This window comes from Hemiscyllium ocellatum, chromosome 9, assembly GCF_020745735.1.
Source record: "Hemiscyllium ocellatum isolate sHemOce1 chromosome 9, sHemOce1.pat.X.cur, whole genome shotgun sequence".
Lineage (NCBI taxonomy): Eukaryota > Metazoa > Chordata > Chondrichthyes > Orectolobiformes > Hemiscylliidae > Hemiscyllium > Hemiscyllium ocellatum.
Genome location: NC_083409.1, coordinates 30,001,452 through 30,025,962, shown reverse-complemented (window position 1 = coordinate 30,025,962; position 24,511 = coordinate 30,001,452). Strand labels below are relative to the sequence as shown.

Here is a 24,511-nt window from a genome sequence, read left to right as displayed (position 1 = left end):
TGCAACTCGGCCAGGTACCTCAAGGAATATTGAACGTTCAGGCCCTTTAATTCTTTCTTAACTTCATCAAATGCCCTTCTCAATTAGGGCTCCTGAAAAGTCTCGAAAAAAACATTATCCTTGAGCCTTTGTACTTTAAGGCCAGTGAATTTCTTCCCAGTCTTCTTGCTGTTTCAATTAATTAGTTTTTCTTTATAATACAGGAGCTGCAATAGGACTGCACAGGGACGCAAATCCCACTTGGACCTGCGCATTGCAATCCTCTTGAATGCGTTTAACATTTAGATTGACCACTTCCTATCGATAGATGGTAGTTGTAGAAGACATATTGTTCTATTTTCCAGTGGATGTTGCCTGATTCCTTGCTAGAACAATGTCGGCACTGTGATGACACAATAATAGCCATTCTCCACATTGACCACTCAAGTAGGCTCCATATCAGCTGACACAGCTGGTGTAGTACAGTTAGCAGTTGTGTTAAAGTCACATTTGGCCTCCTGTATCTTACAGATTGGATAGGGACACACAATCACTGATTTTCTTTTGTTGCATCCCTTTAGGGTAGAACTAAATATCTTCCCTTGTATTTTCATCCCAGAACGAATGATGCCACAATGCCTAACATTATATTTTCTCTTAATTACTTGAATATTCACAACTATGTACAACTTTCCAGGTTGCATGTTGTCAGTTATCACAGATATAACTAGGATCATTCCCAATAACATTTCCCTTTTTAAATCATAGTATTGGTTGAATATTTGTGGATCTTACTTGTGAGTTGGCAACCAGCTATGCATGCCTTTGTTTTAGATCCATTCAACAATTGGTTATTGCTGATCCTTAGATGTGCTTCCCTGATTGAAAAAGTGTCTCATTATTTGATGTGTCTGTTCAACCATTCTTGACTCAAAGGATTACAGTGGAAGGGGGAAAGAGAGAGAGGCGCACACAGAGAGAGACACGATAGATAGTGTTCAAGCTTTTTTTTTGAGACATACCTTCCCTTATTACTTTATTAATTGCTTATGTATGACTGTCAACTACTATTACCAGGATTTTAATGTGCCCAGTTAGTCCTGCATTTTTTTTTAAGAAACATTGGATGACACTAAACAATCAATTGAACTTACAAAAAGATTCTGGTATTAAATCATTATTAAAGGACTAGACCTTGCTTCCGCAGCCTAATCCCACAGATTTGAGCATTCCTTTAGAATTCCATTTTGCTGTCCGTTCTCTATTGAGAGAGGGTTTGCAGGAATTGGGGAAGGGTAGAATGGGGTAAGATGGGAGGTTTGGGGAAAAATGGGAAGAGTAATTTGTATTACTGACAAAAGATGTTTTGTTGCAGCTTTTACTTACCAGCACAATTTGAAAGAATACCTATTTAAAGGGAGGACCAACATTTCTTGGCAAGTGGATCCTGATTGGAAGAGGCATTGGAATGTAAACAACAATTAATGATGATTGACAGTTCATTGCCAAGCTCTGTTTGAATTTTAAACCAGGCAGGTTGACTTTAATTTCTCAAGGCATTGCCTGAGGATTGAATCAGTGAATGGCTGTCACCTATTTTGCAGGGTTGAAATAGGTGGTGTCTGTTCGTGTTCATTCTGTGTGTAATAAACAGAGCCCACTGTATTACTATTCAGTTTCCATTACATGCAAGTGTATCTCACTGTAAACCCAACTAATAATCCTAAATGTTAAATACAAACAGTATTCAATGGGGAGCAATAGTACAAAACATTTTGCTTAAAGGAAAAGTTCAGTTCTATTTGTAAAGATAATTCAAATTATCATTTCCTCACATATAAAAATAAATGTTCCCTACATGTACTATACGGAAGATGACAGATGTATGCTTTTCTTTAGCTTGTTAAATAGAGACATTAAATACAGGGAAGGCACTTAAGTGGGAAATAATTACATTAAAGGAATACTTGCATTTAGATTAAGCGCACTGCACATAAGCAACTATTGTAATCTAACACAGCAGCCATCCTAAAATGAGAAACATCACATCAATGAAAATGTTTAGTTGTTGGTTGAAGGAAGAATCTTACCAATAACACCAGGAAATCACTTTGCTCTTCATTCTGTAGTGTTGATTTTCTAAAATGTTGACAAGCATTATCAAGTGACAAAGGCTGACCCTTCACCTAACTTTTAATACTTTCAAAAATAAAGTGAAATGTCTGAGACTTTCTAAAAAAAAAGTTTATTGTAATTTTTTTTAGCACTTGGTGAAATAGACAATATAAAACCATTTAAGAAATAAATACAATTCCAATTTTACCTTAATATTTTGAGTGGAAGTTAATCTTTGTAACATTAAAATATGAATGTGGGTTTGTCAAATGGAAATCACCAAGAATGTCCAAATGTTTTGGGTGGACTTGAACACACTGTTTCCAGTATCCAAGTTACTTCTGAATTCCATTCTCTAAATCACAGTCTGGAGCTTGAGATCACTGCAGGCTAAAGGATAAGCAGATTGAGGAGATCTTGGCTTTGACCCATATAGTGTTCCTCTGCCAGTGGATGAGTATACATCAGTGACCAAGCAAAATGGCCAGTCCAACAATGCTAAGTCTTTACTCTTGGGCTTGAAGTGGCAGTTCCCAGCAACAGCAAGTGGAGATCGTGAAGTGATGTTCTGCACAAACATAGGATCCTTGCACAGACCATTTTCCAGCTCCCTCCTTTGGTGAGAGAAAGGGTCTTGCAGATAAGACAAATATTCCAAAGCGCACAGTATCTCAGTGGAGAAAAAAAATTAAAAATTGTACAAACTTTTAATAGCAAAGAAGATAGGCTTGTTTTAAAAACTGCTTTGAGCTTCCCTAGCCCAGAAAGCATCACATTTAGGTTCAGAAAAATACTCAACCAGACGCTTAAAAATATATATTCCACAGTAAGTAATTTGAACAATTATTTTAACAAGCAGTCAAAAACTTTCACTAGATTGAGATTCCAGTAACAGGTGGCCTTTCACATATAAAGTACAATGAACATCAATATTTCATTTGTAATTTTAAACTCTATCCAGGGCATACCATTCAGATAACTTCATGGAGGGCAGTCTCCAGTTTCAATCTCTCTCTCCGGACTGACTGGGAGCACCACATGGGAAACGCGGCTCCATAGCCCACTCAGTTTATCAGTATCCATATGCAGTTTATCGGAGCAGAATTTCTTCGTGACAAAGTCATGGACCATCTCCTCCACATTTTTGAGGGACAAGTCCAGCTTCAACTTTGGCTCATCCAGTAAGACTGTGATCAAAATGGAGACATCCTTGAATGCAGCATTTTCATGATCACAGTACTTGTAGAACAGAAAGGTAGAAGAGGGTGGGAGATCCTGGAAGTGATGTATTACAGCAGCCTTCCTCCCTTCCGTGAACCCGGCTGTCAGTTGGTTGTCAAGTTTCAGCTTCAGCGCATCGCTATCCAGTGATTTCTGATCCGATCCATTGATTTCTAGTACACTTGAATCGAAAGCAGATGCGTACACCTCAGCTATCCTGCGAGTGAGGCATTGCATGGTTCTCTTTGCATCCTGTGCAGCAGTAAACATGAGAATAACAGGCTGAGTGGGAATTTCCTCGCCCACATGTTTCTTCAACAGAATACTGCTCCGTAACCACAATTCGTCTTGCTGATTTGGAAACTTGGTCTTCATCTCCTTCCACTTGGCTAGGAAGAGCTCCGATCTCAGCATTAGGTGGTGATCAGGCTTTTTGCATGCCCAAAGATAAAATACACAGATGCTCAAGACCACAACCAATCCTATTAGTGGAAATACAACTTGCCAGAAGAAGGACTTGGTTTCTAAGAGAAGATTAAATAAGCACAGTTATTCTTTTTGTTCCAGGAATAGTAGATTGCAGAAGTTTTAAGTAGATCAGATGCCACACTCGAGATTGCATGTACATTGCCTTTGGCTATATTATTTGATTGGGCACAATCTGTCAGAACTAATTCTACTCAAGTCCATTCAATAGTAATAAGGGCTTTAGGTTTGGTGCGATCCATTATAGTTACATTAGTAAAATATTCTGGCCACTTGCAATTTCCATCATTCAACCATTGGCAATTACACTTCGAGGGGCTTCATCCTGAAACATTCCCCCCTTCAACCCCAACCCTCAAACTTCTCCACCACACACCTTTAAGATGCTTATTAAAATCCAAAGCACCCACTTTAATATCATTTCACATGACTCAATGTCAAATCTCTCAAAAACTATCGAACAGAAATGTAATATAGAAATCAGAGCAAAAGTAGATCACACGGTCCCTCAAGCCTTCTCTACCATTTAATATGATCACAGCTGCTGATACCTCAACTCCACTTTCCTTCTCATTCCCCTTCTTTCTCAATTCCTCAAAAGACTAAAATTCTGTCCATCCTACCTTTTAAAATATTCAATGATGAGCATCCACAACCCTGTGTAGTAGAGAATTCCAAATATTCACAAGTCTCTGTCAAAATAAATTTCTCCGTATTTTAGATTGAAATGATCAATCCTTACCATGTGGTTGTGTCAGCTGAGCTAGATTCCCCAGCTATGGGAATCTATCTTTCCATGACTACCCTGTCAGGCCTCTTCCGAATCTTTGACATTACTCTTTTTGCTGACACTGGCTTCCAGTCAAACAATACATTCACTTTAAAATTTTTATCATTTGTTTCCCAAACCTTCCTTGGCCTCACCCCTTCCGACCTCTCATCTCCTCCTGGTCCACAAACATATAGATACCCGACTCCTCTGTTTGTGGACTCTTAAGGAAGCCCAGATTTAATTTGCACATTGCTGACCACATTTTAAGAACATAAGAACTAATAGCAGAAGTGGATAGAGGGCTGACCAAGCCTGCCTTGCCATTTAACATGATTATAGCTGATCTCTCTGTTAAAATATACTTTCCCCAACTCCCCCTTATTTCCCTAAGTAGTTAAAAAATCAGTCTTAAAAGTCCAAAAATGTGCAGGTTAGGTGAATTGGCTATGCTAAATTGCCCATGATGTTAGATGTAGGGGAATGGGTTTGGGTGGGTTGCTCTTCAGAGGGTCGGTGTGGGCTTGTTGGGCCGAAGGGCCTGTTTCCACACGAAGTAATCTAAACTTAATCCCTGGGCTAGCAAATTCCAAACATGAGGAATTAGTGAAGAAATTTCTCATTTCAGTCTCTGAAGCCCTGTACAATTAAAGAAAGATTCTTTGATCATGTGCTCCAATTCATTTGTAATTGAGGACAACTTTCTATTTGCCTTCCTAATTGCTTACTGTACTTGCAGGAACATTTTTGAGATTCTTGTACATCCAGGTCTCCTCAATCATTAACATTTACAAGATTCACACTGGTTTAGAAAAAAATTCTGCTTTTCTAACAGCCAAATTAAATAACCTCACTTCCCCACATTATAGTCCATCTTCCATTTTGTTCTCCACTCAGCTAATCCATCATTTCTCAGCCTCTACCCTCCAAACAACTTGCATTCCCAATTATCTCTGTTAAATTAGGAAACTTAAATACAAATATATTCTGGCCAGGTCATGAACATAGATATAAATGGCTGAAGTCCCAGAACTCTCCCATACAGTACTCTGTTAATCATAGATTGTTAACGTTAAAACACAGGTAGTTCGCCTACATTGCTGTAGTTGCATTCCAATGAAACCTCACTTAATAGAAAATAATTTAATAGAAATAATGGGGCCTATGGGAAAAGTGGGCTTAGAGGCACTCAAAAATCACCCAAAAGTCTAATGCAAAGTATAGCACAGTCCGAATAGATGGTTGAAATTGTATTTATTAATGAAGTGAAAGTCAATTTGACATTGTACATTTAAAAAAATGTACACTGTATACTCTCTCACAGAAAGCTGCTCTGTTGGTAGCTGACACCGGCGCATGTACAGAACGGCACAAAGACAGGCACTGACATCGCACATGCACAGAATGGCACGGCGATTTCAGCGTAGACATCGATGCATGTGCAGAATGAAGCATGTGAACTGATCCCTGCTGGAATCACACTATTGCAAATAGAAGTAAGCATTCTTGAAAAAGACCATTCCCAAATTCTTCAGTGACACTATAGCCATATCGCACTGTCAAAACGCATGTTATCCCAAACTACCTGTACCCTATTTATCACCGCTTTCCTTTTCGACTGCTAACCAATTATCTAACCATAATAATATTTCACCCTCAAGCCATGAGCCTTTATTTTGCATATCAACCTTTTGTGTGACACCTTACCAAGCAACATTTAGAAATCCACATAGGCTGCATTTACTGCTTCTCCTATAATCTGCTTTATTAGTTACATGCAAGAGGGGGCTGAATGGTCTATTTCCATTTCTAAATAAAATTCAAAAAATTATCACATGATTTCCCATTTGCAAAACAGTGTCAACTTTGATCCTAGCATGATTTTCTGTGTGCAATGCTCAGTTCTCTGAAGTAGAGACAGATCCTTGGTGATTATTTTCCAAGTCATGGCCAAGTGCCAATATTACTCTAAAATTATGAATATGGGACTGAAGGCAAGCTCAAGTCTATAGCAGTTAGAGTGAGGATTCAACCACATGCTGGTGATAATAATCTGATCCACACACTAGCCATCTAGTCAACTTAGTTGACCAGCCCTGCAATTTCATTATTTAGGAGCTCCTAAAGAACAAATTTCAACATTTTGCCAATATCAGAGAGGTTAGTGCAACTGCTCTGTGGTTCTCTGATTTCTATTTTTCTTGAGCAGTAATATTATATTTGCTGACTCCCAATTCAGTAATACTAACCCAGAACCTATGGGATCAATTATTCTTAGGTCTTTGACTAAGTCACTAATTTTCAAGTTTTTAGAAGCCAAGATCCCAGTACTCCACTCATTATATTTGTCAACTAAACATACCCCACTTATACCTACTCTCTGCTTCCTGCCCACTAATTGAGCTTCCATTTATATTTTAGTATTGCTAATACCATAATTCATTCAACCCTCGTGTGACATATTACATTCTTGATTTAGCAAATATAGGAGTGAAGGAGTATAGTGGTTGGAGTGGCAGAAAAAAAAAACACACAGCCGATTGAGGAATGTTTCGCTATAGCTTGCAGACCTGCTTCAGAATTCGTTAGCTCAGCTAGCTGGATAGCAATACAAAATGATGCCAAGAGCATGGGTTCAATTCCTATAGTAGCTGAGGTTACTATGAAGGTCCCTCTTATCAAGTTCTCCCCTTGCCTGAGGTGTGACGACACTCTGGAGAGAAATGACTGATATTATTTTCACCTATGAGAGAGCATCTTTATGGTCCTCTGGGACTGTGGTGTCTGTACTTTTTTTAAAAAACTATTATAAAACTTCCATCTCTTTGTATTCCAACCCTTAAGATAAAGACCAACACACCATTAGCCCTTTTAGTTATTTATTATGCCTGTCCAGTCATTTATACATTGTTGTACTTGGATCCCTGGATCCTCTACTCATCCACAATTCAAAATCAGAAAATATTCCAATTTATTTTTCTTTGGTTCAAAAGTATATGATCTCACATTGAACTCCAGCTGCCAGAGCTTTGTCCACCCACAAGATTAGTTAGAGGTAGCTTTTGCAATTTTGTGCTCTCATCTACACTGTTCTCTGAATCAACTAAATTATTGCTGTCAGCAAATTTGTCTCGATGGTTCTCTATTACTTGTGCCAAGTCATTTTGAAATATAGTGAAAAGCTCATGTCCCAGTGTAGAATCTTGGGAAACACCGCTATTCACTTCCTGTCAATTGAATACACACCCATTAATGTCTGTCTATCCTCTAGTACATAAATTAATTCCTGTTTAGTTAACAATCCTTTATGATTGTTATAATAGTACTAAAATAAATGATTACATTTACACAACGTTGGAAAATAGAATATTGTCCTGTTTGGGCACTCAGCAAGTTTAGGCGAAAGTGGGTACTGCAGATGCTGGAGATTAGAGTTGAGATTGGGGCTAGAAAAGCATCACTCTACTCTAATCTTGACCCAGCAAGTTTACCCTGGTTAGCCATATCAGTTAATTGTTGGCTGAGTACAAATTAATGCTCCCCCTGCTCCATTCCTAGGTATGACCAATCACTTCAAATTCAAGGGAGTTTTCCTTTTACCTTCCATATAGACATCCATGGGCCCCGCTGACTAAGACTGCAGATTGCCCTGGGTACCAAATCCTTGGAGCTTCTTTTGAGCTTAGTAACAAGTAAAATTATAATTTAAATCTCCATCCGTCTGATATTTTAGAGTTAATATTCTGTTTTGTAAAGGGTATTCAACTCAACTTCCCTTTGACCATTAAGTATATCTGCAAAAACAAACATGATACACAATTCTCCCACCTCCAAGCCTATTTTAGCAGTATACTGTGCCCTTTAACAGTACAAAGCAATATTACTATTTCCTCAGCAGCTGTTTTGAAGTTTTATTTTTAAATGTCGAATTGCTGATTTTACAATAAGTTCTTAGCAAATTTATAAAGCACAATTTTTAAAACAGTCTATAGCCACCTGGATGACACAAATTTCATCTTCCGTTCATTCTAATGGAGGACTGAGGATTGAATGGTGAGGGGAATTTGAACACTAACTTATCCTCCATCAATCCTAGAAACTAAAAAGAGTGAGAACAGACAATGGCATGCCTTCCCTAATTGCTAACATTAGGCATGCCCTGTGAAATGTGACTTAGTGGTCATTAATAAAGTGTATATAGGAAAGTCCATGCCCTGGCTGCACTCCTAGAACACCAAACAATGGCCATAACACATTGAAAGAAAAGCTCAATTGTAATGAAGCTGAAACCATCACTCCAGAAGAGTTTGTTACAACATACCGTCTGCACTTGGCCTAATGAACTGTGAAGTTCGTACTGAATCTGTGTGGTAATGTGGTTTCCTGTAGTTGGTGGGCTGGTAAGTATCAGCTATAGGAAGGAATGAAAGAACATTTAAAATACTGTATAGGTTCAACAACAAGAATTTTTTAAACTTTGTAGGTTTCTAGTCGGAAACTCATTTGCTGCTCCTATGAGTGGATTGCATGAAAGACTTAACTATTGTGATATATGGCGATACTGTATTATGGACTTCACCTGCTTTACAAATGGTTAAGTACTGAACAGCCACTGTTATATTATACAACCATGATATTTGGTTTGTGAGTGGAGAAGATTTGTAGCTCAGGTTGAGGTTCTGGGTGTAGGTTTGCTCGCTGAGCTGGAAGATTTGTTTCTCATGTAGAGGATACCAAATATATCTGTACTAACTAACTCCAGTGAATGGAACAATATAACTACAATTTAATCATTAATTCTCATTTTTGCAATTATATACACCTCATTTTAATGCAAAGTATAGCACTCCTTTGCTATTTCTATGACATGTATACATGGAGCTTAATCAATATATATGCATGGAGCAGAAACATACCAGGAATGAGGGATTTTAGATACAAGGTCAGATTAGAGAAAGTGGGCTTACTTTCCTTCAAGCAGAGATGATTAAAAGGTGATTTCATAGAGATGTTCAAAAACTATTAAAAATTTCGACAGGGTAAAGGAGGATATACTATTTCCACTCGTTGGTGGGTCAGTAACTTGGGCTCATAATTTCAAAGTTAGCAAGAGAGCTAGGATTGAATTGAGCAGCAACTTCTTTACTTAGAGTTGTCAGGATTTGGAACTCTCTGCCCGAGAGAGTGGTGGAGATGGATTCCAGAGGAAGTTTTAAAAGTGAGCTGGATATATATTTGAAAGAGATTAATTTTGAGTGTTATGGATATAGGGCTAGAGAATGGGATTAGCTGGGTAGCTCTTTCAGGAGCTGGTACAGATGCAATGGGTCAGAATGGCCTCCTTTCATACAGTAAAATTCTATAATTACATCACAAGGAAATTAAGGTATATGGGAAACTAGCTACAAAAGTAAGAGATAGTAAAAGTTTGTTCAATCACTAAAAGGGAATAGTGTGTGTAAAGTCAATCTTTGCCTCTAGAGAGCAAGAATGGAGAGTTAATAGTAGATAATGAGGAAATGGTGGCTTACATTAACAAGTATTTTTATGTCATCATTATACAGAATACAAAAAAAAATCCCATTAAAAGGTGGAATGGAGAAAGGAACTTCATGAAATTACAATAAAGTGCTACAAAAGCAAATTGATGGAGCTTTGGGCGGCACAGTGGTTAGCACTGCTGCCTCACAGCGCCAGAGACCGGGTTCAATTCCCGACTCAGGCGACTGACTGAGGAGTTTGCACGTTCTCCCAGTGTCTGCGTGGGTTTCCTCCCACAGTCCAAAGATGTGCGGGTCAGGTGAATTAGCCATGCTAAATTGCCCATAGTGTTAGGTAAGGGGTAAATGTAGGGATATGGGTGGGTTGCGCTTCGGTGAGTCGGTGTGGACTTATTGGGCTGAAGGGCCTGTTTCCACACTAAGTAATCTAATCTAATAAGTCTTTGGATTTGAGTGGATTGCATCCTAGGGTCTTAAAAATAGGTGGCTAAATGATGTAATGCTTTGGTGTTAATTTTACCAATTCCCTCAATTCAAGGAAGGTTCCATCAGACTGGAAAATACAAATGGAACCCCTTTCCTCAGCAATGGAAGGAGGCAGTGAACAGGAAACCACAAGATTTCAAGAAATCGTTTGATAAAGGTGCCACAAAAAGTTTCTAACAGAAAATAAGAGATCATGATGGAGGACAACATATTAGCATGAACAGAAGACTGACTGGTTGGCAGATGTGCATGTTTGTGCTTGATTGGCAGAATGTGATAAGTGGAGCCTGAACTTTTCACAAGATGAGACGATGAAGGCACTATCATTAAATTTGTAGATGATGCAAAGAAAAGTTGGAAACTTTGTTATGAAGAAACAGAACAGGGTTTCAGAAAGATAAGTTGAGTGAGTGAATGAGCAAAAATATGCAGAAGGAGAAAAAAAAAGTGATGTTTGTTCACTTTGGCAAAAAGAACCACAAAATATACAGGTTATAGCGAGGAGAATGTAAAGAGAAGATGTAAGAAAATCAACTATACATAGCATTGGTGAGACTGCATCTCAAGTACCATACACAGTTCTGATTTACTTCCTGGAGGATAGATAAACCTGCACTGGAAGTAGAAAAGAGAAGCTAATTCCTGTAATGTAGGAGTTGTCTTATAGCAGGGGATGAGAAGATTGAGCCTGTACTCACTGGAAGTTTGGAGAATGATAGATCCTTAGAGGAGGTTTTCCCTTTTCTGAAGGAAGCTGTAACTAGAGTTGGAAACTTTTCCTGCATAGTTTGTAAGGTCCTTTTCCAGGGTTCTTAATTTGTAAGTCTATATTCTTTAGCTTTAAATTGAGCAGAGAAGGGAGTCCTAGTTTCCCAGCTGCAGCTTCAAGAAACTGTTCATTGTTTTTCAAATGGTCTGATACTATAGATTTCAGAACTTTAATAACTGTTCATGGACTGACGGAATCAAAGATGAAAAGCAGCAATAACTTTGGCTGAAATAAACTATTACAGACAAGGATAAAAACTTATACAGAAATTGAAAGCAATTAGCCATCTCTGGGAAAAGGAGGATTTGAAGCTACAAGAACAAAACTGTCGTGACAATGAAGCAGATGTCAAAAGGATAACTCATTGCTGTTCTGAAGAATTTAGGGAGTTAACAGCAGGAAAGCTGCGTCGTCAAAACAGACAGTTAAGGCTAAATATAACAAAGGGAACAAAGGTGATGCTTCTGATAAGGAGGAAAGTTTCTGGACTTGCAATAATTTCAAAGAAAGAATCTAAAAGAACCCTCAATAATATCACATCATGGGCCTGATGTGTATAAAATCTGTATAAAAATCTAACACCAAAACTCTTCCTTGGCAGAACTCTGAAGAACAACTCTGTACAAGCATCAAACCCTGCACATTTCCAGAAGTGGAGTCGGAAAACATGGTGCTGGAAAAGCACAGGAGGTCAGGAATGTATGACAAAGGACTTATGCCCTTAACGTCAATTCTCCTGCTTCTCGGATGCTGTACTTTTCCAGTGCCACGCTTTTTGACGGATCTCTAGCATCTGCAGTCCTCACTTTCTCCACTTCCAGAGACAGACACTCTTGGTTAGAATCATTACTAAATTCCACCATTAATAAGATAATACCCAAGTTGAGTTGTAAAGCTTAACTTGCTGATTTGAGGGGTCTTATTTTAGTTGCTACATGCAAGAACATTCAAATAATTATTTCAGTACTTGATCGTTTTTGAAATTTCTTAATAAGTAGCCAAATTAAAAGTCACTTGTAGTGATTTACCCAGAACAGTAGTGTGTTCACAGGCTTATGATTTTTAAAGAAGTGTGATTTTTTTTTAACCAAATAAAGGATTAACTGAGAGAAAAGCAGGAATATAATAAAAAGGAGACGGATATCAAAAAGGTAACAGCCCATGAGATCCAGGAAAGTTAGGCAAATTGAATCCACAATTGGCTTAGCGACAGGAAGCAGAGGGTGAAGGTTGAGGGGTGTTTTCCCAACTGGAAGCCTGTGTCCACTGATGTCAGTGCAGGGGACTTTGTCATTTGTGGTGTATACAAATGAAAGTAAGAGGGTTGATCAGTATGTTCACAGACAATTCACAGAAGTGGTGGGGTGGCAAATAGTGAAGAGGATAGCCTTAGATTACAAGAGGATATTGACGAGTTGATCAGTGGCAAATGGAATTCAAATATAGGGAGGTATACTTGGGCAGACAAACAAGGCAAGGGAAACATGATAACAGTAGGACCCTTGGAAGCAAAGATCAAAAGGACCTTGGTACGCAGATATAATAGTCTCTTAAAAAAAAGGTATCAGAGCAGATAGATAAAGTAATTAAGGCGACATATGGTATACTTGCCTTAATTAGTCAAGACAGAGTTTAAAGAGCAGGAAGATAATGCTAGAATTAGATAAAACATTAGTTAAGCCACAGCTAAAATATTATCTGCAGTTCTGGAATCCACATCGTAAGAGGGATGTGATAGCACTGGAAAGGGTGCAGAGATTTACCAGGATGTTACTTGAGCAGAGAAGATAGAAAGAGGGCATGGAGATGTATAAAATTATGAAGGGCCTAGATATGCTACACAGGAAGTAACTTTGCAGGGATCAACAAGGAGGAGGCAGAGATTGAAGGTAAGGAGCCAAAAGACAGGAGAAGGAAATGTGAGGAAAATCTTTTTAGCCAGAGGGTGATGGGAATCTGGAATTCATTGCCTGTAACAGTGGTATGGGCAGAAACCTTCATAACAATCTAGTAGTATTTAGATGTGCACTTGCGATGACAGGGCTATGAAAAAAAATCCTGGAAAATAGGATTAGAATAGTCAGGTGGTTATTTTTAATCAGTGTGGATGTGATGGGCCAATGGGCTTTTTTCTTTACTGGAGATCTCTATGAGTCAATGCTCCTTATTTTCTGTCTTATAACAGGCGAGCCAAAGTCTTCTTTCAGAGGGTTGTTAGGCTATAGCATTCTTTTGCACAAATATATTCAAGGCTAAGGGCTTTTGATCTATGCAGTAATCAAGGTGATGGCTTAGGTAGGGAAGCGAAATTAATATTGTCAAATCAGGAATGGTCTTATCGAAGTTTGATGGACTGAATGGCCAAACCCTGCTCCAATTTCTTATGTTCCATGACAGCTTCAAGTCCAGGTGTTCCAGCAGATTGAGCAGAAGCTGTGTGGTCATTCTAGGTAACTGAAGATTCATTTGTGTAGGAGTCAAACACTCTTCCTTTCCATCAAACGCTGGGATAGGAGTTCCAGTTAGTTAGAAAAGGGCTTCTTCCTGTTGGCACTTAGACTGCCACATGCAATCTCATTTATTGACAGTACCAAGACACATTCTGTTCAATAGCTGAACTCCAATAACATTAAGTGACCTTCATTTCTGCACAATGGTGTAGTTTGTAAGCTATTTTGTCAACGAATTTGAAACTCTATTAAACACAACAAAGTCAGATAGGTACTCCAAAGGACTTTAACCAACTTACCTATTGGTCTCAACCTGGTAGATAGTGCACTATGTTGTGCATCAGTATAGTTCTGGCATTCCCTGTAGTTTGTGGCTTGAAGGTCAGCTTTAAAAAAAGAGGAGAGATGAATTAGAAATTATAATATGGCAAACTACGTATAGGTGTTTAAAAAATCTCCAATATGCTCACCAAAAAGAAGGTTGCATGGATTATTGGAGACATCGCTCCCAGCTCCTATTTATAGGAAAGTCTCAACTGCTGCAATGTACAACCCAAGTTACAAGTTCCTTGGTTTCTGAATGGCTAAAACAAACAACCATTCAATACGGTTGATATCAAATTTATCTGGTCCAAATATATCTTCAGTGAATACCAATGCTACTTCAATTCAGTTCAATTGGTAATTTGGAGCTACAATCATGGCCTGCCAGCAGAACATAATGCAAATATAAAGTAAAGTACAGTTAACCTTTGTAACAAGAGCAATTTTTATTTGATTAAAATAATAATTCATGGGATTATGGGAACATTATACATCCCTACTTTCTTTCAGGTGGGTGGTAATGAGCTTCCTTCTTGAATTGCTGATATCTGTAGTATAGTTCCACCCACAGTGCAGAGAGGGGGAGATCCAGGATTCTGACCCAGCGGGATTGAAGGGACGGTGATATAGTTCCATGTCAACATGATGTGTGGCCTGGAGGGAAGTGTGCAGGCAGTGGTGCTTTTGTCGTTATAGGTGGTAGGGGTTGTATTTGGAAAGCGCTGTCTGAGCAGCCTTGGTCAGTTGTTGCAGTGCATCTTGTAAATGGTGAATGTTGCCACCAGTGGGGAATAGAGAGTGTAAAAGTTGAAGATTTTAAACTGGATGCCAATCAAACAGACTGCTGTGCCTTGGATGATGTCAAGCTTCTAGAGTACTGCTGGAATTACATTCATCGAGACAAGCAGGGAGCATTTCATCACCCTCTTGAACTGTTCCTTGTGGAGAATGAAAAGGCTTTGAGTAAAGGATGTTACTCTCTGCAGAATTCCTAGTCTTTGCTCTTGATAGTGGATGATTCAGCAATAGTAATGCCATTGAATGGGGTGATGTTTGAATTCTTTGTTGAAGACATTCATTGTCTAGTACTTGTTTGGTACAAATGTTGTTTGCCACTTATCAGTTCAAACCGAAACGTTGTCCAGTTCTTTCTACATTTGAACATGGATTTCTTCAGTATCTGGAACATTGTGTAATCACCAGCTAACATTCCCACCATAATAAATGCAGAGTGAAAATGATTGAGAATGAGAATAAAACACATTATTGAATGGCTGATTAAGTTTGATGGCCAGAATAGCCTACCCTTCTCCAATTCCTTATGCATCATAAGACTTGGATCATGACAGCTTTAAGTCCAACAGATTGATCATGTGCTTCTGGTCATTCTAGGTAACCGAAGATTGGATTATGTAGGGAATTCAAGTGCTAATTCCTTTCTGTTCAACTGTGAGATCCAATGAGTGAGAAATCCTGTTGGCATTTAGGTTGCTGCATTAAGTCTCATTTATTGGCCATTTTGAATTCCAAAACATTAAAAGTGACTTTCATTTCTGCACAGTGGTATCGTTTACAAGTCTTTCTTTCAATGAATAGGAAGCCTAATTAAGCACAACAAAACCAGGCAGACAGGCACTCCAAAAAAATCTTATTTGAACTTACCTGCTGCTCTCCACCTGGTAGATTGTGCTTGGTGAGGGCCAACTATAAATAAAAATGAATAGGAAATTATAATGCAGCCATTTATCATCCCAAGCCTAGACATTGTCCAGTTCTTGCTACATTTGAACATGGACCCATTCAGTGTCTGAACAATGTATGTGTTATGGTGGAATGTTTTCACAAAGTTAAACTAATATATTTCCATAGAGAATAAAACACTGAAAAAGATAGGATCCCAGCAAAATATTCCTTTCCCACATATTACATCAATAACAAAATGTCTCCTTTAAAGCAATGCACAAAATTTCCATCTTCAAGTTTGTAAATGGTTTTTGAATCATCATTTCTTTGCCAATTTAAAATCAAATGATTCTTGTGTCAAGTTAAGAATACTAGTACGCCTATAATATGATGAGCGCGATCATTAAAAGTGAGTGCAGAATGTTTTCCTCAAAAACATTTTCCTCTTCTCCCCGAAGAGGTTTGCTCTTTGATGGACTATATTTCCATGATTCATTAGCCGGTATTTCTCCCATTGATTGTTTTTTGTTATAGGTACTAACAGAGGGCATCATGTCCTTCCCTGATTTACAAAATGTGTGCAAAGCCTTTCTAAGGGCTTGCTTTTCTCATCATTTTCACTAACCCAGAGGAATCAATGTCAATTTTAATTCTCACCTGTTACCTACTTATTGAGATTAACTGATATCAGACTATGTGGTTTTGCTTCTCACAATACCAACGTGTCGAGTTACTAGAAAGCTATTACCCTGCCATTTCAAGAGGAACCTAATGGTCTATTTCAGAAGCATATAGTGATGCTTGGTCAGCACCTCCATAGACTCAGAATTAAAGATGTTGTTATATGAAGAAAAGACAGAGGAATATAAATCTGTCCAAACAAGTTAATGATATACAGACAGATTTTGAATTCCAATTCCAACAATGCTAGTCAACTGCTGGAAACTATACAATTCTCATTAATTTCAAAAGGAAAAAAAAGTCAGCTGTTAGGATCTGATAATCCATAACTCTACTTTTCTTCCTTTTCCTCAAAACGGTCAACATTCTTGATTTTTTTCATTCATTCGTGGGACATGGTGCCAATGGCTGGCCAACATGAATTACCTGTCCCTAGTTGCCCTTGAGAAGGTGGTAGTGAGCTACCTTCTTGAACCACTGCAGGCCACTTGCTGTGGGTTGACCCACAATCTCATTAGGGAGGGAATGCCCAGGAGTTTCACCCAGTGATAGTGAAGGAACGGTGATATATTTCTAAGTCAGGATAGTAATTGTCTTGAGAGGAGAACTTGCAGGGGATGGTGTTCCCATGTATCTGCTGCACCTGTCCTTTTAGATGGAAATGGTTGAGAGTTTGGAAGGTACTGTCTGAGGACCTTTGGTGAATTTCTGCAGTGCATCCTGTAGATAGTAAACCACTGCTGCTACTGAGTGTTGGTGATGGACGGAGTGGATGCTTATGGACATGGTCCCAATCAAGTGGGCTGCCTTTTCCTGGATGGTGTTAATCCCCTTGAGTGTTGTTGCAGCTGCAGCCATCCACACAAGTGGGGAATACTCCATCACACACTTGACTTGTGCCTTGTAGATGGTGGTCAGGCTTTGGGGAGTCAGGAAGTGAGTTCTCCCCTCAGTATTCCTAGCCTCGGACTTCCTGTTGTAGCCATTGTGTCTGTGTGAGGAGTCCAGTTGAGCTTCTGGTTAGTGGTAACAAGCAGGATCTTGATACTGGAGGATTCAGTGATGGTAACACCACTGACTGTCAAGTGGCAGTGATTAGATTGTCTCTTATTGTTAATGGTCATAACCTGGCAGTAGTGTGGTGCAACTGTTACTTGCCACTTGTCAGCCCAAGCCTAGATATTGTCCAGTCTTTTTGCAGTTGAACATGGATTGCTTCAGTCCATGTATTCACCTTGAATGACCCAGCCTTTACAGCCCTCTATGATAAACAATTCTGCAGATTCACTATTTAGAAGAAATTCCTAATTGAGCATTAATGACTAAGGTCCCACTAGGGAAAATGAGAAACAAAACCAAAACTAAATAGCATCATATCTAAATGAATGAAGCAGCTGCAACAAATTTGATGATCTAATAATAGAGAAATTAATAGGTTGACCCAACAACCATGACAGAGATTTGGCTATAAAGTGACTAAGCTTGGGAGCTAAATATCCTAGGACACAACTTTTAAAAGATGTAGCTAAAATGAACAAGGGGGGAACCTTGATTTTAAAAAGGACAGGCAGCTCAAATTCAGAAGCAGAATTAGTTTAGATCGAGCAAAAGAATAGCTTGGGCCAGAAATATGTAGTGAACATTGCGATGTACAAGGTGTATAAATAGAGTATAAATCAGCAAATTAGACAATTTTTTTTAAAAAAGGGTAATATTGAAATTATGAGGTACTTCAATCTTTACATAAGGCTGGGGAAACCAGATTTGTACACAAAGGGCGGAGTATGAATTCATGGAGTACATACAAAATAGTTTTCTAGATCAATGTGTCAAAAACCTGTCAACTTGAACAGATCATTTTGTATCTAGCACTGTGCAATAAGGAACAGATACTTAATAGCCTTGTGTTAAAGGAAAGAAGAATGACCATATTACAACAGAATTTAGTACAAAAATGAATTGGTCACATCCAAAATTAAGGATTTAAACATAATATAAACCAAGCTACACAACCAACTCGCCCCTCATAATACCCAAGGTAGGTTGGGAAATTTTTATTTTCTTATCTGTTACAGCTTCAAAAAACAAACTTGGTGAATTTGACAAACCTAATTTCCCTTTCATAAATCACCATTTACTCAAAATCATAATATAATTAACCTAGTGCCCTGTAAGCATGTCCCGAACAACAGATTCTAGCATTTTATCTCCTATTGGTGTTAGGTTAGGTAGTCTACAGTTACTTTATTTCTCTCCTCTTCTTTCATAATGGTTATGTTTGCTACTTGACAATCCAGGGAAGCTACCCTGAAATCTGGAGGAATTCAAGGATCTGGCTCATCAACCACAGCTAAATGTAATCAGTTACTCATTTTGTGATCACTCGAGGATGATGTACACCCAGGATCACCACACAAAAAAAAAATACATACAGTTCCCAGTTTACTCTGACTGATAGAATCCAATTAACCGAAAACACTGCCCATGTTCCCATACTTAGCAAGAACTACAGTTTATTGCAAATAAATAAAAGTTACAGACAAGGTAAACAAAACTATCACCAGATAATTTTTACAGTTAAAACTCTAAACTCCTTTTAAATCCCTACACACACTGTCTATACAGACAGACATGGGCAAACTAAAACTGGTGTCGTGGGTATAAGGAAAACCAGCTGGAAAAACAGTTCAACAGAACCAAGCCACAGGGTCAAATCACATATTCCTTTTCAGTCTTAATAGGATTGGTTCTTTGAGACCCTTTCTTCAGATTCTTTCAATACTTCTTGGGAGGCACAGGTTGATTGGTACACTATTTGCAAACTCTCTTAGTTACGGGTGACAGGCAACAGGTCACAGCCTACAAGCCATGGTGGGAGAAAATAATTGGCTTTCTGCAAGCTTCAGGTACTTTTACTGCAGAGAAAGACACTGAAGCTGCTCTTCCAGCAGAAAGGACACTACAGTAAATGCTCAAGTTGTTCATCTGTCCAAGAGTCAGAGAGCTGCCATGAAGCTGATGACTTCCGATATCTAGAACTTAACATTTGCAAGAAACATTCAGCTACCTGTTACCAGCAAAATCAGTCTCTGCACATACACCCTTTGCTGTAGCGACTTTGTCCAACTCCACCACTTCTTGCAAAGCAACTGCATAAACACAAATCACTTAAAGGAAAGAAGTGTAGCAATTTCATTGCCAGTCATTGGTTTTAAAACCAATCTTTTTCCATTATAGTCCAGCATTAAAGAAAATCAAGTAAAATAAAAAGGATGCCCTATTTACATCATTAATTTCCCCAGCACTACCACTTATTTAAATTAATTTCTTTAAGTTGTATTTTCTCAATGGATTTTGGAGTTCTCTATTATTTCTGGATTGTCTTGATTTTTCTACGTGAGGAAGTATTAAGTTTTTTTAAGGTCTGTCATTTCTTAATTTATTTGTTTCTACATCCAAAGAATCCTCGTTTCTTTAACAAAGTTATAATTATTTACATACCATAAATAAGTGGATGGGGGTGAGGTCTCCTGACTTCTGAACAGGGAGTGGATTTCACAAAAAAAAACTCCAAGCCCCAAAGGAAAGTTGAATTAATTAATCGAATAATCAATTAACGGAACAAAATAGTGCCCACCCATCTTGTTTGGATAATCAAGGTTCCTCTGTAAATGCTTATTTCCCTTCTCTGTCCTCAATGTCTTACTCCTTTGCCAAATTATAAAATTCTTCAAATTCTAAGGCTTCTGACCTCTTTGTTGGAGCATTACAAGCTTCTTTCTTTGATCTAATGTTATTTTTTTCCCTTGTTAGAGAAAGTTCCAAGTGTGACCACAGTTTTGTATCTCAAAAGAAATGTTTATTCGTTGTTGATTAAGTATTAATACATCAAATACAGTCCTTGCTTGTCCAGCATCTTTGATTATCCAGCTCCAGCCTGTTCAGCCTCTCCCTGTAGCTCAAATCCTCCAATTTTGGCAACATCCTTGTAAATCTTTTCTGAATCCTTTCAAGTTTCACATCTTTTCGATAGGAAGGAGACCAGAACTGCACGCAATATTTCAACAGTGGCCTAACCAATGTCCTGTACAGCCGCAACATGACCTCCCAACTCCTATACTCAGTACTCTGACCAATAAAGGAAAGCATACCAAAACTACTACTTCACTATCCTATCTACTTGTGATTCCACTTTCAAGGAGTGATGAACCAGCACTCCAAGGTCTCTTTGTTCAACACCACTCCCTAGGACCTTACTATTAAGTGTACAAATCCTGCTAAGATTTGCTTTCCCAAAATGCAGCACCTCACATTTATCTAAATTAAACTCCATGTCATTTCTCAGCCCACTGGCCCATCTGATCAAGATCCTGTTGTATTTGGAGGTAACCCTCTTAGCTGTCCACTACACCTCCAATTTTTGTGTCATCAGCAAACTTACTAACTATACCTCATACTCCTATCCAAACCATTTATAAAAATGAAGAAACGTAGTGGACCTAGCACCAATCCTTGTGGCACTCCACTGGTCACAAGCCTCTAGTCTGAAAACAACCCCGCCCCACCACCACCCTCTGTCTTCTGCCTTTGAGCCAGTTCTGTATCCAAATGGCTAGTTCGCCCTGTATTCCATGAGATCTAATCTTGCTATCCAGTCTCCCATGGGGAACCTTGTCAAACGCCTTACTGAAGTCTATATAGATCCCATCTACCGCACTGCCCTTATCAAATCATCTTTGTCACTTATTCAAAAAAACTCAATCAAGTTTGTGAGACATGATTTCTCACGCACAAAGCCATGTTGACTATCCATAATCAGTCCTTTCCAAATATATGTAAATTCTGTCCCTCAGGATTCCCTTCAACAACTTGCCCACCATCAACGTCAGGCTTACTGATCTAATTCCCCGACTTGTCCTTACCACATTTCTTTCTTCTTCCTTTGCATGACTTTCTGACACGCCTCCTGAATCAGTCCCAGAATCTCTTGTCATTGCTGTTCTACCATCTCCCCTGCTAGGTTTCCCATAATGCTTGTAATGAAGTCAGCCAGAGGCAAATCATAGGAGTTCCCTCATTTGGGGCTGTTAATCTGGTTCAATCCACACACCCTGGCTAACAGATATAAACAGGAGTGACAGAGGTTCTGTTGATTCAGAGACAGCTCTGAGGAAGCCAGACCAATGTCAAGTACTTTGCATGTGTAAATAAGGTGACATGGTGACAGGATGCCAGCCTCCTTCTCTTTCAGTCATCTCTGGCCATCTCCTTCCTCATGTCTTTGTAGTCACCTTTACTCAACTGTAATATCGTTACGTCCAATTCCAGCTTCTTTCTCTCAAACTACAGGATGAATTCAATCATATTATGGTCACTATCCCCGAGGGGTTCCTTCAAGTCTAATGAAGTCTGCTTCATTGCACATCACTATAATCCAGAATTGCCTGTTCCCTAGTGGGCGCTACTAAAAACTGCTCCCAAAAAAACTCAGATATTCCACAAATTCCTTTGCTTGATTTTTGCTACCACCTGATTTTCCCAGGCCATCTACATGATATTTCTAATGTGCCTTTCTTATCTCCTGATTTGTTTTCCTCCCCACATCATGACTACTGGTAGGAAGCACCCTCCCAGTCCCAGCCTCCCCCTTAATTCTTTCCATAATTTTCCATGCAACTGAACCTCTCCACCCACTATTTAACCTTTGAAATTTTCCACCCCAGAGATTTGAGGATACTCAAGTTTGAGTATCTTCAAGGCAGAAATCGATAGATTCTCAATGAATAATGAAGGTAGTAGGGTAATGTAGGAAGGTTCAGCTAAAGGAGAAATCTTACTGAATGGTAGATCATGCTTTAAGGGTAAAATGACCCCTCCTATTTTTCATGTTCTCATGAAAAGTATGAAATGTGGACACAATTAATTGCACAAACATAAGTCCTGTGCCTTTGTGCTTAAAGCCAAAATGTTGACATTAAAAATGTTGGCTGAAAAAAGTTGATTTCTCCATAGCATGCAGAGTTGAAACCACCACCTTACATTTATATCTAATGACAATCTACCTGTATGACAAGATGCAGGAGATCTGGGCTTATCTTGGGCTTGGCGCGAATATAGTGACGTCTGTCTGTCAGGTATTTGTTGCGTATTGCCAGTTGAAGGAAATGGCTCTGCCAAAAAAAGATATACATACCCAATTGTAAAATCTGTTCACCTTCACGAACTGCAGGTGCCCTTTTGATCAAAAATGTCAAGAGCTCATCATACACAGATTCCTCAAATAACAATAAAAAATGTTCACTTAATAAATGTGAATGCTCTTTCCCTGAAGAACACAAGAAATAAAAACAAGACTAGGGAATTTAACCTTCAAGACTGCTACCCAATTAAACAAGATCATCGCTAATCTCAACTCTACTTCTTTCACTTTTCCATATCGCTTGATTCTTTCAGAAATCAAAATTCTATCACTCTCAGTTTTAAATATACCAAATTTAGAGCACAGTAGGCACAGAATTCCAAATATTCACAACTATTCAGTGAAGAATTTTTTCATTTAGTGTCCTAAATGACCAGCTTCTTGTTCTGAGTCTATAATCACTAGTTCTTCATATGCCAGAGGAAATACACTCACAGCACCTTTCCTATCAAGCTCTAAGAATTTTGTGTTTAAGAATTTTATTTTTCTAAATTCTAGGAAATATAAATAATGGCATCCATTGCAGACAAATATAAAATGGATATCACAATCATGGTGTTCATGTCCCTTGTCTGCATAAGAATTTAGGAGGATCAGTAGACATTCAGCCCGTCAAGCCAACACCACCATTCAATGCGATCATGGCTGATTTCATTTTGGTTTCAACTCCACTTTCCTCCCTGTTCCCCATAATCCTTCAACACATTACTAATTAAAAATTTCTTCCTTAAAATTTGCTCAACGTCCTGGCATTCACTGCATTCAGATAGTGAATTTCCACAGAATAACAATCCATTCAAGTAAGTTATTTCTCCTTATTTCGGTTTTAAGCCAGCTACCTCTTATCCAAAAAAACTATGACCTCTAATTTAAGATTGCCACACGAGTAACATTCTTTCTACATCTTTGTCAATCCCCTTTACCTTCTTATATACCTCGATTAGATCTCTTTTCATTCTTCCTAACTCCAGAGAATATAGGTCTAAACAACGCAATTTATTTTCCTAAGATAAGCCCCTCATCTCTGGTGAATCTAATGAATCTCCTCTCAATTGCCTCCAATGTAACTATTTCTATATTCGAGTATGAGAACTGAAACAGTACACAATACTCCAGGTGCTTGTAGAGTTACAGCAACATCTCTACTTTTATATTCTATTCTTTTAGCAATAAGTGCTAAATTCCATTTCTTTCCTTATTACCTGCTTCTCTTGAATGTTGACTTTGTGACTCATGCATAAAGACACCAGATCTGTGCACCAAAGTACTCAGAAGTTAATCTCCATTTAGATAACAAGTTGCCTTTTTATTCTTGCAACCTAATCGATAATCTCATACTTATCCACATACAACTCCACCTGCCAATTTTTGACACATTCACCTAATTTATCCACTTAAAGTTTTTCTTCGTAGCTTACTTTACCGTGCATTTTAGTTTCATCTGCGAATTTGGCTCTTGTACATTCTATCCCTGCATCCAAGTCATTAACGTAAGATTGTAAACCGGAAGGGGGGGGGGGGGGGCGTTTAGAACAGTGATGCTGGAAAAAGCACAGCCGGTCAGGCAGCGTCCAGGGAGCAGGAAAATTAACATTTCGGGCAAAGGCCTTTCATCAGGAAGAGGCAGAAAGCCTCCAGGGTGGAGAGACTGTAAATAGTTGGGGCCCCGAGGCTAGAGCTGTGCTGCTCCCCACTAGTTCCAACCTGCCACACAAAAAAAAACTCAATTATTCCAACTCTTTGCTTCCATCATTGGCTAGTCAATCCTCTATACAAGTTAATATATTACCATGTGATCTGACCTTGCATATTAACCTTATCGAACCCATTCTGGAAATCCTGATATTC

General features: G+C 38.6%; 1 protein-coding gene across 2 annotated transcripts in view; it reads right to left on the bottom strand.

Moving 5' to 3' along the window:
• Positions 1 to 2,247: 2,247 nt before the first annotated feature.
• Positions 2,248 to 24,511, bottom strand: part of LOC132818956 (torsin-1A-interacting protein 2-like) — a 39,756-nt gene continuing 17,492 nt past the window's right edge. The window contains exons 9-13 of one of the 2 annotated variants that reach the window (XM_060830118.1): positions 22,527 to 22,634; positions 15,763 to 15,804; positions 14,076 to 14,162; positions 8,892 to 8,981; positions 2,248 to 3,839 (exon numbers count right to left, since the gene is read on the bottom strand). In XM_060830118.1, the coding sequence (XP_060686101.1) occupies positions 3,076 to 3,839; positions 8,892 to 8,981; positions 14,076 to 14,162; positions 15,763 to 15,804; positions 22,527 to 22,634 (1,091 nt within the window). In that variant the 3' untranslated portion in view covers positions 2,248 to 3,075. The remainder of the gene's footprint in view (positions 3,840 to 8,891; positions 8,982 to 14,075; positions 14,163 to 15,762; positions 15,805 to 22,526; positions 22,635 to 24,511) is intronic. The other variant, XM_060830120.1, reaches the window with a different exon arrangement.